Source organism: Narcine bancroftii, chromosome 2 (assembly GCF_036971445.1).
Source record: "Narcine bancroftii isolate sNarBan1 chromosome 2, sNarBan1.hap1, whole genome shotgun sequence".
Classification (NCBI taxonomy): Eukaryota; Metazoa; Chordata; class Chondrichthyes; order Torpediniformes; family Narcinidae; genus Narcine; species Narcine bancroftii.
The window spans coordinates 9,395,933-9,413,103 of NC_091470.1; the positions used below are offsets into that span (position 1 = coordinate 9,395,933).

Genomic DNA, 17,171 nt, shown 5'->3' on the forward strand with positions numbered 1-17,171 from the left:
GAACAAGGATACCTTACTGCAGCTGTACAGGGCCTTGGTGAGACCCCACCTGGAGTATTGTGTGCAGTTTTGATCACCTTATCTAAGGAAGGATGTTCTTGCAATGGAGGGAGTGCAGAGGCGATTCACCAGGCTGATACCTGGAATGGCAGGAATGACTTATGAGGAAAGATTGCGCAAATTGGGATTGTACTCGCTGGAGTTGAGAAGATTGAGAGGGGATCTCATAGAGACATATAAAATTCTTGCAGGACTGGACAGAATGGATGCAGATGGGATGTTTCCAAGGATGGGAAAATGCAGAACCCGGGGCCATGGTTTGAGGATAATAGGCAAACCATTTAGGACCGAGATGAGGAGGAATTTCTTTACCCAGTGGGTGGTGAATCTGTGAAATTCATTGCCACAGAGGGCAGTAGAGACAGGTTCATTAAATATATTTAAGAGGGAATTAGATCTATTTCTTCAGTATAAGGGTATTAAAGGTTATGGAGAGAAGGTGGGGATGGGGTACTGAACTTTAAGATCAGCCATGATCTCGTTGAATGGCGGAGCAGGCTCGAAGGGTCGAATGACCTACTCCTGCTCCTATCTTCTATGTTTCTATGTTTATAATGCTGAGAGTTAAACACAAAAGTCTGCAGATGCTGTGATTGTAGCAAAAAAACCAAAATGCTGGAGGAACTCAGCTGGTCTCGCCCTGTCCGCCACAATTGTGTGGATCTCCCATTGGCCACCCATTTCAGTCCCCGTCCCATTCCCTTGCTGACATGTCTACCCATGGTCTCATGCACTGCCAGACTGAGACCACCTACAAATTGGAGGAACAGCACTTCATATTCTGTCTGGGCCCCCTCCAACCAGATGCATTAACATCGACTTCTCTGGTTTCCATTAAATCAAACCCCCCCCCGCATCTTCGTCCTCCTGTCTCTTTTTCTTTCCTCTCTCTCTCTCTTTCCTCTTTTCCGTCTGTCTCCTTTCACAGCATCAAAATCAAATCTAATTTCTCTTCTTATCATATCCAATCAACATCTTTTGTTGGTGTGGACTCCTCCCCCAGCCAGTCTTCAGTCTTTATTCTGACACCATCCTGTTCTTTGCTTATACCTTGAAGAAGAGCTCAGGCCCGAAATGTCAGGAATATGTCTCCTAAGGACGCATCGAGACCGGCTGAGTTCCTCCAGTGTGTCTTTGACAAAATGCTGAGAGTCAGAATCTCCTTCCCAGGGTAAAAATGTCTCATACCGCAGGACATGTGTTTGAGGTGAGAGAGGGAAAGTTTCAGGGAGCCAAGCACGGAGTCTGAAGATGTTAGGGTCTAGAGCTGTACACAGTAATGCTGGAGAAATTCAGCATCCATCAGAAGCTTTTGAATTGTTTGAGGCAAGGGTTTTTAAAGAAAATCTTGTAAAACACGACAGTCCGCAGACTCTGTGATTGTAGAAAAAACACAGAAATGCTGGAGGAACTCAGCAGGTCTCACAAGTACCTTGAGGAAGGGCTCAGGCCCAAAACGTCGGTAATTTACATTTACCTCTTCTGGACACTGCGAGACCTGCTGAGTTCCTACAGCATTTCATTTATGTGTTTTTTTTTAATATTGTAAAAACTCTCTCTACTTCTTGGAGAACATCACACTTCCCCAGTCTGACTCAACGTGGAAGCAACTCTTCGGCCCATGAAATCCATGCTGTGCATCAATCATCCATTTACACTAACTTGACAATAATCCCATTTTATTCTCCTCACATCTCCCTCCTCCCCACTGATTCTACCACTCACCCTGACTCCAGGACCCCAGTAATTAACCTGCTGACCTGCACGTCTTTAGTAGGGAACTGGAACACCTGAGGAGAACCCACAAGGTCACAGGGAGAATGTGCAAAGTCAACACAGACAGCCTGAAACAGAGAGGTGGTGGCTCTATCTGCTGCACCACTGTGGAACATTCTGGCGAGATCTCTCCTCTGCAAAGCCATGAGTGCTTCAGGGTCCAAATGCTGGGAACACCAGCCTCAGACTTGCGGGAGGAAAAGGACAAATTCCAGGTAAACGCACTCACTTCCCACACGCCATGTGGTGCTGTTCAACCATGCCCAGACCCAGCAGCAGTGAGGAGTATGTCCGTGCCAGCTGTTTCTGCACCAGTGTCATCTTGCCCTCCATATTCTCCACATTACCTGTCCTGCAGGGAAGTCAAACAACAACATGGTTAACACAGCAAGGTCAGCAGCACATAACCAGGCTACTCTGGCCCTTAAAGTCTATGCTAGCTCACAGAGCGACTCCATTCTCCCAGCCATTTCCCCTTCTCTTCACATTCCCTTCAACTCCCCCCAGACTACCCTTGGCAGAACTGATAAGAACAGAAAATAAAATGAGGGATAAAAATAAAATAGAAGGAATATAAAATCAGTCTATTTGCAGATGACATCATAGTATACTTAAGAGAACCAGAATTATCAATTAAAAAATTACATAAGAAATTGAAGGAATATGGAGAAGTATCGGGGTACAAGATCAACGCAAATAAAAGTGAACCAATGCCAATGAATAATGCGGATTTCACAAAGTTTAAGAAAGAATCACCATTTAAATGGCAAACACAAGCAATCCGATACCTAGGTATTCAACTAGATAATAATCTAGGCCATCTATACAAATTAAATTATTAGCCATTAATGAAGAAATTACAAGACGCCTTAGAACATTGGAAAGATTTACCACTAACACTGATAGGAAGGGTAAATTGCATTAAAATGAATATCTTCCCAAGGATACAATACCTATTTCAATCATTACCAATTCACCTAACAGAGAAATTATTCAATGAGCTGAAGAAAATAATAAGGAAATTCTTATGGAAAGGGGGGAAAGCAAGGATAGTGCTAGATAAATTAACAGAATGGAACAAACAAGGGGGCTTACAGCTACCAAACTTTAAGAATTATTATAGAGAAGCACAATTAAGATACCTATCAGATTTTTATCAAACAAGGAAAAAACCAGATTGGACCAGGTTAGAGTTCGATAAAATAGGGGAGAAGGTACCTGAACATATACTATATAAGTGGGATGAAAAGATGGTGCAACATAGGAATTCACCTGTACTGCACCATCTGCTCAAAATTTGGAAGAAGTTTCATGTAGAAAGGAAAAAAACAAATTATCAACTACCAAAATTAATATTGACGGAAAATCAACTAATCCCTTTCACAATAGATAACCTTTTCCTGTATCTCTAAATTTAAAAAATTTCTATCCTTCACCCACACATAGTGAAGAATTTACCAGCCCAAGACCACAAGAGGGTTGTGGAGGAGTTCATGCAGAAATCAGAGAGCATAGGGCAGCTTGATTATGTAGCGGTTAGCACAACGCTGATACAGCGCCAACAATCGGAGCTGGGGTTTTAATCTCACGCTGTCTGTAAGGAGTTTGTATGTTCTCCCTGTAACTGCATGGGTTTTTTCCGGGTGCTCGGTTTCCTCCCACCCTCCAAAATGTATGAGGTTGTGGTTAATTGGGTGTAATTGGGCGGAAAGGCACGTTACTGTGATGTATGTCTAAATTTAAATTTAAAAATTTAACCCACCATGTCCATCCTGGTCCCAGCAGAACAATCCCTAATTCCTGCGTTGAAGGGATTAGCATATGGGAAACGTCTGATGGCTCTTCAAGTTTAAGAAAAATTAAAATTAAAACATTTCGAGATTTATGACTTTTTAAAATTTTAAATGGTAAAAATTTAAAATAGATCTGAGGGGCACTTTCTTTCCACAGAGAGTGGTGGTTATATAGAACAAATTGCCAGAGGAAGTGGTAGAAGTGGGGACGATTGTAGCATTCAAAACACATTTGTGCATGAAAAGTTTGTGGATGATATATTAAGTAGAGAAGCAAATTGTGCAGAGGCTGCAGAGAGATATAGACAGGTGAGGCAAAAGACTGGTAGATGAAGAACAATGTTGGTAAATGCAAGGCCATCCACTTTATCCATGCCCCTCATGATTTAACAAAATTTGATACAGTCACCTTTCAGTTTCCTTCGCTCCAGGGAATAAAGTCCCAGCATGTCCAACCTCTCCCTACAATGCAAGCACTCCAGCCCCAGCAACATCCTGGCACTAGAACACTCGGATCCCTCTGGACCATCCTATTTCGCAGTCTCTTGCTCCATTTGGATAATACTTTGCCATTTTATTCCTCACACCAAATTGCAGAATCACATCCAGGGAAGTCAATTTTGACAAATTGAACAGGTTCATGATGATGAAAATATCTGGGTGGATAGAACATATAATGAATAAGGTAGATAACAGGGAACCAGGAAATCATAAGACCATAAGGCATAGGAGCAGAAATGGGCCATTCAGCCCATTGAATATGCCCCGCCATTTAATCATGAACTAAATGAAGACGCTGTTTACATCCGGTACCGCACGGATGGCAGTCTCTTCAATCTGTGGTGCCTGCAAGCTCACACCAAGACACAAGAGAAACTTGTCCGTGAACTACTCTTTGCAGACGATGCCGCTTTAGTTGCCCATTCAGAGCCAGCTCTTCAGCGCTTGACGTCCTGTTTTGCGGAAACTGCCAAAATGTTTGGCCTGGAAGTCAGCCTGAAGAAAACGGAGGTCCTCCATCAGCCAGCTCCCCACCATGACTACCAGCCCCCCCACATCTCCATCGGGCACAAAACTCAAAACGGTCAACCAGTTTACCTATCTCGGCTGCACCATTTCATCAGATGCAAGGATCGACAACGAGATAGACAACAGACTCTCCAAGGCAAATAGCGCCTTTGGAAGACTACACAAAAGAGTCTGGAAAAACAACCAACTGAAAAACCTCACAAAGATTAGCGTATACAGAGGCGTTGTCATACCCACACTCCTGTTCGGCTCTGAATCATGGGTCCTCTACCGGCATCACCTACGGCTCCTAGAACGCTTCCACCAGCGTTGTCTCCGCTCCATCCTCAAAATTCATTGGAGCGACTTCATCCCTAACATCGAAGTACTCGAGATGGCAGAGGCCGACAGCATCGAGTCCACGCTGCTGAAGATCCAGCTGCGCTGGGTGGGTCACGTCTCCAGAATGGAGGACCATCGCCTTCCCAAGATCGTGTTATATGGCGAGCTCTCCACTGGCCACCGTGACAGAGGTGCACCAAAGAAGAGGTACAAGGACTGCCTAAAGAAATCTCTTGGTGCCTGCCACATTGACCACCGCCATGGGCTGATATCGCCTCAAACCGTGCATCTTGGCGCCTCACAGTTCGGCGGGCAGCAACCTCCTTTGAAGAAGACCGCAGAGCCCACCTCACTGACAAAAGACAAAGGAGGAAAAACCCAACACCCAACCCCAACCAACCAATTTTCCCCTGCAACCGCTGCAACCATGTCTGCCTGTCCCGCATCGGACTTGTCAGCCACAATCGAGCCTGCAGCTGACGTGGACTTTTACCCCCTCCATAAATCTTCGTCCGCGAATCCAAGCCAAAGTTAGAATCCATTTCCCTACTCAGCCCTACTGCCCAGCCGTCTCCCCATAACCTTTGGTGCCCTGGATAAAGTGACTAATCAAGAACTTATCAATCTCTGCCTTAAATACACCCAATCACCTGGCCTCCACAATGGTCTGTGGTAACAAATTCTACCGATTTATTTAACCCACTCTGGCTGAAGAAATTCCTCCGCATCTCTGTCTAAGTGGATGCCTTTAAATCCTGAAGTTGTGCCCTCTTGTCCTCGACTCTCCCACCATGGGAAGCAACCTTTCTACATCTACTCTGTCCATGCCTTTCAACTTCAAAATGTTTCAATAAGATCCCCCCCCCCTTCATTCTCCTCAATCCCAATCAGTACAGGCCAAGAGCTGTCAAATGTTCCTCATGATAACCCTTTCATTCCCAGAATCACCCTGGTGATACTTGATAAGATCCCAATTTCATGGTCCTTTTGCTTCATATCTTTAATCTGTTGTCTGGTTCCTTATCAGTTGCCACTTGAACCAATTTATCTTTGATGTTCCAACAATAAAGGGCGGTTAGCGCCACACCGTACATCACCTGCGACCCAATTCATAAGGAGTTTGTATGATCTACCCATGTCCAAAGAGTTTCCACCAGGTGCTCCAGATTCCTCCCACCCTTCAAAAACATACCAGAGTTGTAGGTTAATGGGGTGTAAATTGGGCAGCATGGGCTCGTGGGCCGAAAGGGCCTGTTACCGCGCTGCATGTTTAAATTTTAAAAAACCTCTTGAATGCCTCTACTTGAATTCCCATGCCTTTGGGGCCATGATTACCAACATGTCTAGAGAGCCTCCACTTACGGTATAAACTCTTTTGACTTGGAATCCAATCCGAATGGGTTCAGAAACACACAGAAATAATTGAGTAAAGCCAAGAGGAATTCGTTCAACTGACGGGTCCTGGAAAAGAAAAAGAGGCACAATGAGGCAGAACATAGAAGTGCTGGAGAAAGACTGCAGATCACGCAGCATGCACAGGAAGCAAAAGGCAATCAACGTTTCAGGCCTGAACCCCTCATCAGGAATGTGCAAGAACCAAAACACTGAGGCAGAACCAGCAAATACAGGAAAGCAGTTCCCTTGGATGCTGGTCAACATCTCAACATCAACCTTTCCAGACCTGGGGGTAAAGGACTGGTAAGACCATGGGATAGAGTCCAGTCCATCAGGTCTGCCCCACAATTCCATCATGTTGATAATTCTCCAACTCAGCCCCACTCCCCGGCCTTCTCCCCATAACCTTTCACATCCTGACTATTCAGATACCCCTTAATTCTGCCTTAAATACGCCCAACGACCCGGACTCCACAGCTGCTCGTGGTAGCAAATTCCAGAGGTTCACCACTCTCCGGCTGAATAAATTCCTCCACATCTCTGTTTTAAATGGGCAACCTTCAATCCTGAGGTTGTGTCCCCTTGTCCTCGACTCCCCCAACATGGGAAACATCTTTGCCACATCTACTCTGTCCGAACCTTTGGACACTTGAAATGATTCTATGAGGTTCCCCCTTATTCTTCTGAACTCTAAGGAGTACAGTCTAGGAGCCGTAAGATGTTTCCCATATGCTAATCCCTTCATCCCAGGAATCAGGGATTGTTTTGCTGGGACCAGCATGAACATGGGGGATTAAATTTTTAAATTTAAATCTAGACATCACACAGAGTAACAAGCCCTTCTGGCCCACAATCCCATGCCACCCAATTACACCCGATTGACCGACAACCGCCAGAACGTTTTGAACGGTGGGAGGAAACTGCAGACACGAGGTGAACATACCAACTCCTTACAGACAGCGCGGGATTCGAACCCTGGTCTCAGTTGCTGGCACAGTAATGGCATTGCACTAACTGCTACACCAACTGTGTCATTCAGTTTTCCCAAGGTAGAGGAGCCTAAAAACAGTGGGCATTCGTTCAAGGGTGAGAGGGGAGAGATTTAAAAGGGACCAGAGGGGCGATGTTTGCTACACAGCGGGTAGTGGGTGTGTGGAGCGAGCTGCTGGAGGACATGGTTGCAGGTGGGGAACAATGACAATGTACAAAGCTACGCGGATAGGAAAAGGTTAAAGGGACAAAAGCAAATGGAACCAAGTCAGCAACTCAGTCGGAATGGATGGGTTGTGCTGAAGGGTTTGATTCTGCGCTGCATCACTCCACCTCTAATCCGTGTGAATATTTTGAAAAATTTTCTTCACAACAAATATTGTGCAAGGCCTTTTTATTTTTGTGTTCCTGTATTCACATAAACACAAAGGAAAACCAGTGCAAGGTCTCTTTAACATTTGTGGCATTATATTCATATTTACATTTAATTATAGTACATCGTAGCGTTAACCAACTATAGCCCCCCACCCAATGTTTTCTCCCCGTTCTGTTTGAGAAGCTTCCCCACTAATCAATGCCCAGGGTCAGAAGGACCCTAGACCAAATTTAGACATAATTTTAAACATACAGCGCATAAACAGGCCATTTCAGCCCACGAGTCTGTGCCACCCCATTACACCCAATTAACCGACAACCCCCCGTCGAACAGTGGGAGGAAACCAGAGATCCCGGGGAAAACCCACGCAGACACGAGGTGAACGTACCAAATCCTTACAGACAGCACTGGATTCGAACCCTGGTCCCGGTCACTGGCGCTGTAATGGTGATGCACTCACTGTGACACTATTTGTGCCGCATAAGGTGCTCTGTGGTTAGTAAGGGATTACATAAGGTGGTTTTTCAGTTGGTTGTTTTTCCAGACTCTTTTGTGTAGTCTTCCAAAGGCGCTATTTGCCTTGGCGAGTCTGTTGTCTATCTCGTTGTCGATCCTTGCATCTGATGAAATGGTGCAGCCGGGATAGGTAAACTGGTTGACAGTTTTGTGTGCCCGATGGAGATGTGGGGGGGCTGGTAGTCATGGTGGGGAGCTGGCTGATGGAGGACCTCAGTTTTCTTCAGGCTGACTTCCATTTTGGCAGTTTCCGCAAAACAGGACGTCAAGCGCTGAAGAGCTGGCTCTGAATGGGCAACTAAAGCGGCATCGTCTGCAAAGAGTAGTTCACGGACAAGTTTCTCTTGTGTCTTGGTGTGAGCTTGCAGGCGCCTCAGATTGAAGAGACTGCCATCCGTGCGGTACCAGATGTAAACAGCGTCTTCATTGTTGAGGTCTTTCATGGCTTGGTTCAGCATCATGCTGAAGAAGATTGAAAAGAGGGTTGGTGCGAGAACACAGCCTTGCTTCACGCCATTGTTAATGGAGAAGGGTTCAGAGAGCTCATTGCTGTATCTGACCCGACCTTGTTGGTTTTCGTGCAGTTGGATAATCATGTTGAGGAACTTTGGGGGACATCCGATGCGCTCTAGTATTTGCCAAAGCCCTTTCCTGCTCACGGTGTCGAAGGCTTTGGTGAGGTCAACAAAGGTGATGTAGAGTCCTTTGTTTTGTTCTCTGCACTTTTCTTGGAGCTGTCTGAGGGCAAAAACCACGTCAGTGTTTGTGCGAAAGCCGCACTGTGATTCTGGGAGAACATTTTCGGCGACACTAGGTATTATTCTATTTAGGAGAATCCTAGCGAAGATTTTGCCTGCAATGGAGAGCAGCGTGATTCCCCTGTAGTTTGAGCAGTCTGATTTCTCGCCTTTGTTTTTGTACAGGATGATGATGATGGCATCATGAAGGTCCTGAGGTAGCTTTCCTTGGTCCCAGCAGGGCTTGAAAAACTCATGCAGTTTGGCAAGCAGAGTTTTGCCGCCAGCCTGAAAAACCTCACAAAGATTAGCATATACAGAGCCGTTGTCATACCCACACTCCTGTTCGGCTCCGAATCATGGGTTCTCTACTGGCATCACTTGCGGCTCCTAGAACGCTTCCACCAGCGTTGTCTCCGCTCCATCCTCAACATTCATTGGAGCGACTTCATCACCAACATCGAAGTACTCGAGATGGCAGAGACTGACAGCATCAAATCCACGCTGCTGAAGATCCAACTGCGCTGGGTAGGTCACGTCTCCAGAATGGAGGACTATCGCCTTCCCAAGATGGTGTTATATGGCGAGCTCTCCACTGGCCACCAAAACAGAGGTGCACCAAAGAAGAGGTACAAGGACTGCCTAAAGAAATCTCTTGGTTCCTGCCACATTGACCACCGCCAGTGAGCTGATATCGCCTCAAACCGTGCATCTTCGTGCCTCACAGTTCGGCGGGCAGCAACCTCCTTTGAAGAAGACCGCAGAGCCCACTTCACTGACAAAAGACAAAGGAGGAAAAACCCAACACCCAACCCCAACCAACCAATTTTCCCTTGCAACCGCTGCAATCGTGTCTGCCTGTCCCGCATCGGACTTGTCAGCCACAAACGAGCCTGCAGCTGACGTGGACATTACCCCTCCATTAATCTTCGTCCGCGAAGCCAAGACAAAGAACATAAGGTGGTATGTGAGTGGAAAGAAAGTTTGCGAACCGCTGCCCTAGACGGTTGTTATGCCAAGCCTCAGGGCGTTCCCTCTTAGCACGTACTCCTGCAGTCTGGAATATGCCAGTCGGCAGCATTCCCTGTGTGGTGAGATGTAATTACACCACTAGGTCACCAGGGGTCATCCCGGTGACCTTGTCTATAAAGCCGTCCAGAGCTACAGTCTAGCCTTCCAGGTTGGTCTTGCAGAGAGACAAGACCTCTTAGTGTACATATTAGTTTATTAAAGCTGTCTTATACTCGCCTGCTGGTGGGGTTATTGTCAGTACACCCTCACTGACATCTCACTGCACTGGAAGACCAACAAGTTTCAGGAAAACCAAAGGGTGTCTTTCACAGTTGTCGATCTTCCAGCAGTTCTGAATATCTATCTCTGTGTGTGTCCCCGGGTCAGCCCATAAATCAGAGGCCTTCTGGTCAACCTTATGTTCCTGAAATTGGATTGGTGAAACTTTGCTGCTCCCCCTGTGCAGCGAGTTTAAGGTGGTGCTGGGTTCACACTCACTCACAGCTATGCGCAAGGAAACATAACAGGAACAAGGTGGCAACGGCCAGGCACAAGGGAGTCTCTGACCTGAACATGGGCTGGAAGCGTTTCTGAATGCCCGGTGAATCGTTTTCACCCAACAACAATTCAGCAGCATCTGTTGGAGGAAGAACAGCAAACTCATCACCGAGGCCAACAATGTAGTCGGTGAGCTAAAGTTAAAAACAGAAGGTTCTGGAAACACTCAGCAGGTCAGGTAATGTCTGTGAGAATTCAGGTTGAAGCCCCTTCATCAGGCTTGGGAGGAGACAAAGGGGCTCATGAAGCTTGGGGGAAGGGGGTTGACAGGAGCAAATGGGGGAGTCTATGGGGCAGTCTGTACCCAGGATGAGGTGGTCAGGTGGGGACCGGCAGTGAATGGGTTGTGAGCCTGCTCCTTTTTGATGCTGCCTGGGCATCTCCTCTTCCGCAGTCTCCAGCCAATAACCCTGGATCTCTGGTGAATGTCCCCAGCCAGAGAGTGAGAATATAAGAGCATCAGAACTAGGAGCAGGAGTCGGCCATTTGGCCGGTCGAGCCCGCTCTGCCATTCAATAAGATCATGGCTGATCTGATGACGAGCTCATCTCCTCCTACCTGCCTTTTCCCTATATCCATAATTCTCCCGACTATGTAGAAATCGATCCATCCTTGTCTTCAATATATTTACTGAGGTCACCGCCACCCCTTCAATGGGCAGTGAATTCCATAGATTCACCACCCACTGGGAAAAGCAGTTCCTCCTCATCTCCGTCCTAAATCTTCTCCCCTGAATCTTGAGACTTTGTCCCCTAATTTTGGTCTCCCCCACCAATCAAAACAACTTATCTACCTCAAACTTATCTATGCCTTTCATAATTTTATACATTTCTATAAGATCCCCTCTCAGACTTCTAAGTTCCAGCAAGTACATTCTCAGATGATTCAATTTTACCTCATAGGCCAATTCCCTCATCTCTGGAATCAACCTGGTAAACCTCCTCATATGGACCCCCTCCATAGTCAGTACATGTGGAATGTTTGTGGATGCTGTGCTACCTGGAGCACTGAGCCAGGGCCACACTATAGGACCGGTGGTGCAAAGGTCATGTTCCACACCGCTGGGAAGACGGAGAAGGATAAAGGATTCAAACGGCTGAAATAGGATTTGAATCAAAAGGAGGTTTTGTGTGTGTGGCATGGGAGTACTTGGGCAGACTTCTTGTTTAGCTTGTTAAAAATTTAATATCAACGACTCCATTGCTGCTTCCTCACGGATTAGCTCAGCATCTTGAAGGTCTGGGAGTCTCAGCCTCACCTTTGAGTTCGGGAGGCTTTGGCGGTTTGCCAGTTCATGAAGCATCCGGGGATTTCCATTCATCGCTACCTCATCATCCAGTTAAAGGACTAATCTCAGACCTTCGCATTGACAGGGGGAATACAGGTTGGTGTGCTCCAAAGAGGACTGAGTTAGCATGACTTCAATCAACATGAGATTTTCCCTCTCCTGTTGTGGACTATATTGTGTATATGGTGGTCTAGTTTGTTTTTCACAAATATCCCAGACCCGTTTTCCGAAAGCCCTAGGCCCTACAGGAGTCGCGCTGGGCCGGAAACTTCAACGACTCCTGTAGCCAGGAATTTTTTCACATCACTGGAATGTGGTTGTGATACTTGTCCCCAACTATCACAGTTGGAAAATGCACAAAGGCTATGGTGGGGAGGGAAGGCATTCCGGCCATTACAGCGAGTGTGAAAACAGAGGGGAAATCCATGCTGGGCCTACAAATGCAAAGGCAGTGGGTCTAGTCATGAGTCGAGTCGATTCACGGGCTCACCAGCTTTCTGTCACTTCAGCAGCTTGGCTGGCACCGTGTTTCACGGAGATATGGAGTGTGTGAGGGCGCAGCCCCTGTTCATGGGCTTGAAGGGGTGGCTCCTCAGGTTCCAGCTCCTGATCTTTGGGAGGGACAGTCGAGGGTTGTCCTTGTCAGTCTGGTATGGGCTCAGCCATAATGGCCAAAGTGGCCAGTCAAGTGTTCACTCGGTCTGACTGCCTGCCCCTCTTCTGATGACACCTGTGTGCCCGTGTATCCCTGGGGAAGGAGCACTCAGTGCTCACAAGCAGTTCAGAGGGACTCCGGGAACGGTTGCTTCTCCCCCCCCCACCCAAGGGTTTGACGGCATCAACAGAGATCATCATGTTTCAGTTTGTAACGTATGTTTTTTGTGAATCTCCTGAATTGTAGACGAATGCAGTACCTGTAACTTTTGGACAATGAATAATGAACCGGCGGGATTGATTTACCACCAATAGGGGCAAGACTGAGTGAGATGGATACTAGCCCGAGGAACTGTGGGAAACTGTGTTGAAGCCACAGTGGTCAAGCTCCACCCATGACTGGCAGTGACCCTTGCAGATGCGATGCTAACTCAGAAGGTTCGGAAGAAGTGATGGTCTCAATACAAGATGGAGGCTTTGGGGACGGTATCTCTTTCTGCACACTCACATTTGACATCCTCCAGGGACACACACTGGTTCTGTTGACCCTCTGACCACTGTGGATCCTGCAGGGTGACCAGGTGCAGCCTCTTGCTTCCTGATTTGGCCAGGATGGAGTAACTGCGCCTGGAAATGCCATATTTTGATCTGTTATGGGAAACACAGTTCAGTACTGTGCCTCTCATCATGTGATCCATCCCTCAGTACCCCCTCCCTCTGTACCTCCCCTTCACTCAATACCCCCCTCCCTCTGTACCACCCTCTCACTCAATACCCCCTCCCTCCGTACCACCCTCTCACTCAGTACCCCCTCCCTCTGTACTGCCCCCTCACTTAATACCCCCTCCCTCCATTCTGACCCTTCACTCAGTACCCCCTCCCTCTGTACCGCCCCCTCACTCAATACCCCATCCCTCTGTACCCCCCTTCCTCTGTACCACCCCCTCAGTGGCCTCTCCATCAGTACCACCACCTCAATCAGTACCGCCCCTTCTCAGTATCTCCTCCCTCAATTCCGCACCCTCCCTCAGTACCTTCCTTCCTCAGTACCCCCTCCCTCAGTACCCCCCCCTCCATACTGCCCCCTCACTCATTACACCCCTCCCTCAGTTCACCCCTCCCTCAGTACTGCCCCTCCACAGGGGCCGGAGGCTTCCTCCACTGCTTTCTTTTGCAATATCCTTGTTAAATCTGCTCACTTCTCAAGCGCTTCGTTCACTGGGTCCAGGATTGCTCGAGCTCTGGAAAGCGACTTCTTGTCTCTGCTCTCTGGAGTCGACTGCAAGCTGAAAGAAAGAACTGTCATTTTCAAAGAAAGAGGAAGCTGCCCAGAGATTGGGATTTCACCTTGCTTCATGTGACATGGCACAGTGCTGTCAAAGTCAAGGTCAGCATGCACGCTACCACCAAATGTAGGAGGAAGACACACACACACATATGAGGAGTTAAAGTCGAAGACTGGTTTATTACACTGGCAGCTCTGCTTATATTCCCTCCCCGCTGATGACTACAGGAGTGACGTCACGCCAGTGCCAATCTCTGACTGGTCAGATTTCCTGCCATTGTTCGTTGTTTCCTGCCGTGCAGGTGGTCAACTGGGACAAAGGTCATTGGCTCCCTCAGGGTCTGTGTGGTCGCTGCATTTGTCGACCATTTTGCGTACCGGGTTGCATCCTGGTTAGTGGGCCGCTACATGACGCCCCCCAGAACCAGCAATCGGAGTGCTGTTCGCCACTTTCAGTGGCCTAGTTCTGCGATGCAGGGGCTGTGTGGAGACCAGTGGGCTAATGTCCTGACATGCTGGTTTGCGGTGTTCGATAATGAACTTACTGTCAATATCCAGCACACATATCGACCTGTGGTGTCTGACTACTTTTTACAGTCCCTTGTACAGCCATTGCAGAGGTGTCCAGTGAATCGCCCCCCCAAACAAAGTCAGATTCTCAGGTTTCTAAGCCTTTGGGGACATAGGCTTGGGCCTGGCTGTGCGGCAGAGGCTGCAGAGGTGCTAGAGTGCCCAGTCTTTCACTCAGCTTTGTCAATGAGATCATCAGGTCCTCTGGGTCCTTGGTAGCAGCCGAGAACTCCCCCAGTATCACCAACAACATGTCATACACCATCTCAGCTGCTGAGGGATTGGACTTCCTTTGGTGTGGTGAGGATCCCCAGGGTAGCTCCTCTGTCCAGTTCAGCCCCTTCAGCCACCTTTAGGTGCCTGCGGAACCGCTCCACTAACTCATTGGCTTGAGGGTGGTAAGCTGTGGTGTGGTGGAGCTGGGTTCCCAGCAAATTGGCCAAGGGTTGAGGTTTTTGATTGGGGAAAAGCTAGATTTGAGGAGATGCGAAAGGACTTGCATGGTGTGCAGTGGGACAATTTGTTTTATGGGCAGGATGTAGTAGAGAGATGGAAGTCTTTTAAAGATCAGATTTTGAGAGTGCAAAAGCTTTATGTTCCTGTTAGGTTAAAAGGAGGGGCAAAAGGTTTGAGAGAGCCGTGGTTTTCAAGGAATATTGGAAACTTGGTTCGAAGAAAAAGGGAGACGTACATTAGATATAAGAAGCATGGAGTTAAGGAGATGTTTGAAAGATACATTGAATTTAAGAGGAATCTTAAGAGAGGAATTAGGAAAGCTAAAAGAAGGAATGAGAAAACTATGGCAAGCAGGGTGAAAACTAATCCAAAAGAGTTCTACAAATATGTTAATGGTAAGAGGAAAGCTAGAGACAAAATTGGTCCCTTAGAAAATCAGAGCGGAAAACTGTGTGTGGAGCCTAGAGAAATGGGGGAGATATTGAACAGTTTCTTTTCTTCGGTATTCACTAAGGAGAAGGATATTGGGAGATGTGAGATAAAAAAAGCAAATTGGGTAAATATGGGGAATATAGAGATGACAAAAGGTGTAGTTTTAAGGCTTTTGAAGAATATAAAGGTGGATAAGTCTCCGGGACCAGACGGGATCTTCCCCAGGACATTGAGAGAAGTGAGGGAGGAAATAGCAGAGGCTCTGGCGGTAATTTTCCAAATGTCATTAGATATGGGGATAGTGCCGGAGGATTGGCGCATTGCGCATGTGGTTCCGTTATTTAAAAAGGGTTCAAGGAGGAAGCCTGGCAACTATCGGCCTGTAAGTTTGACGTCTGTGGTAGGTAAATTAATGGAGAAAATTCTTAGAGATAGTACTTATAAACATCTGGATAGACAGGGTCTGATCAGGAGCACTCAACATGGATTTGTGGAAGGAAGGTCATGTTTGACCAATCTGATTGAATTTTTTGAAGAGGTGACTAGGAATGTGGATGAGGGTAGCGCAGTGGATGTTGTCTATATGGACTTCAGTAAGGCCTTCGATAAGGTACCACATGGAAGGTTAGTTAGGAAGGTGCAGTCTTTAGGTATAAATTTTAAGATAGTCAAATGGATTGAACATTGGCTGAAAGGGAGAGGCCAAAGGGTGGTAGTGGATAATTGTCTGTCAGGTTGCAGGCCGGTGACCAGTGGTGTGCCTCAAGGATCTGTATTGGGCCCATTGTTGTTCGTTATATACATTAATGATCTAGATGATGGGGTGGTGAATTGGATTAGTAAATATGCAGACGATACTAAGATAGGTGGAATAGTGGATGATGAAGAAGGTTTTCAAGGATTGAAGAGGGATTTGGGCTGCTTAGAAAAGTGGGCTGAAAAATGGCAGATGGAATTTAATGCTGATAAGTGTGAGGTGCTTCAGTTTGGTAAGAAGAATCAGAATAGGACATACGTGGTAAATGGGAGAGCATTGAGGAATACAGAAGAGCAGAAAGATTTAGGAGTAACGGTACATCGTTCCCTGAAGGTAGAAACTCACGTGAATAGGGTGGTGAAGAAGGCTTTTAGTATGCTGGCCTTTATCAATCATTGCATGGAATATAGGAGTTGGGAGGTGATGTTGAGATTGTATAAGATGTTGGTGCGGCCTAATTTGGAGTTCTGTGTGCAGTTCTGGTTGCCTAATTATAGGAAGGATATAAACAGAGTGGAGAGAGTGCAGAGAAGGTTTACCAGAATGTTGCCTGGGTTTAAGCATCTGGAGTATGGGGAGAGATTGGACAGATTGGGTCTTTATTCTTTGGAGCGTAGAAGGTTGAGAGGGGATTTGATAGAAGTATTTAAGATTATGAAAGGGATAGACAGAATGGATGTGGATAGACTATTTCCGTTAAGAGGAGGAAAGATTAAAACAAGAGGACATGAGTTAAGAATTAAGGGGCAGAGGTTTAGAGGTAACATGAGGGGGAACTTCTTTACTCAGAGAGTGGTAGCCGTGTGGAATGATCTTCCGGGAGAAATAGTGGCGGCGGAGTCAATTGTATTATTTAAGAAAAGGTTGGACAGGTATATGGATGAGAAGAAGATGGAGGGTTATGGGCATTGTGCAGGGAGGTGGGACTAGAAAGGGGTGTTTGGTTCGGTGTGGACTAGAAGGGCCTAATGGCCTGTTTCCGTGCTGTAATTGTTATATATGTTATATGATGGTGCTGCTCGGTGCCCTCAGTGCCGGGGCCGGTTTGCTGTTCCGTGTGTCGTAGGCCAAGGCGGGGGTGGGGGGAGAGGGCACTTATTTCAGCATCAGTATCAATGAGTGTCTTCTGGACAGTGTCCCACACATGGAGGAGGCTGTCAGGTTGCC

General features: G+C 47.0%; 1 protein-coding gene across 8 annotated transcripts in view; it reads right to left on the reverse strand.

The window, feature by feature from the left end:
- The window catches only part of LOC138753165 (protein phosphatase 1 regulatory subunit 36), a 32,215-nt gene that overhangs the window by 7,126 nt on the left and 7,918 nt on the right, over positions 1-17,171 (reverse strand). For 4 of the 8 annotated variants that reach the window (XM_069915770.1, XM_069915774.1, XM_069915773.1 and 1 more), the window contains 5 exons: positions 13,704-13,790; positions 13,013-13,152; positions 10,572-10,641; positions 6,342-6,440; positions 2,066-2,188 (listed from right to left, as the gene is read on the reverse strand). In XM_069915770.1, coding sequence (XP_069771871.1) covers positions 2,066-2,188; positions 6,342-6,440; positions 10,572-10,641; positions 13,013-13,152; positions 13,704-13,790 — 519 coding nt within the window. The remainder of the gene's footprint in view (positions 1-2,065; positions 2,189-6,341; positions 6,441-10,571; positions 10,642-13,012; positions 13,153-13,703; positions 13,791-17,171) is intronic. The other 4 variants (XM_069915771.1, XM_069915775.1, XM_069915776.1 and 1 more) reach the window with 4 other exon arrangements.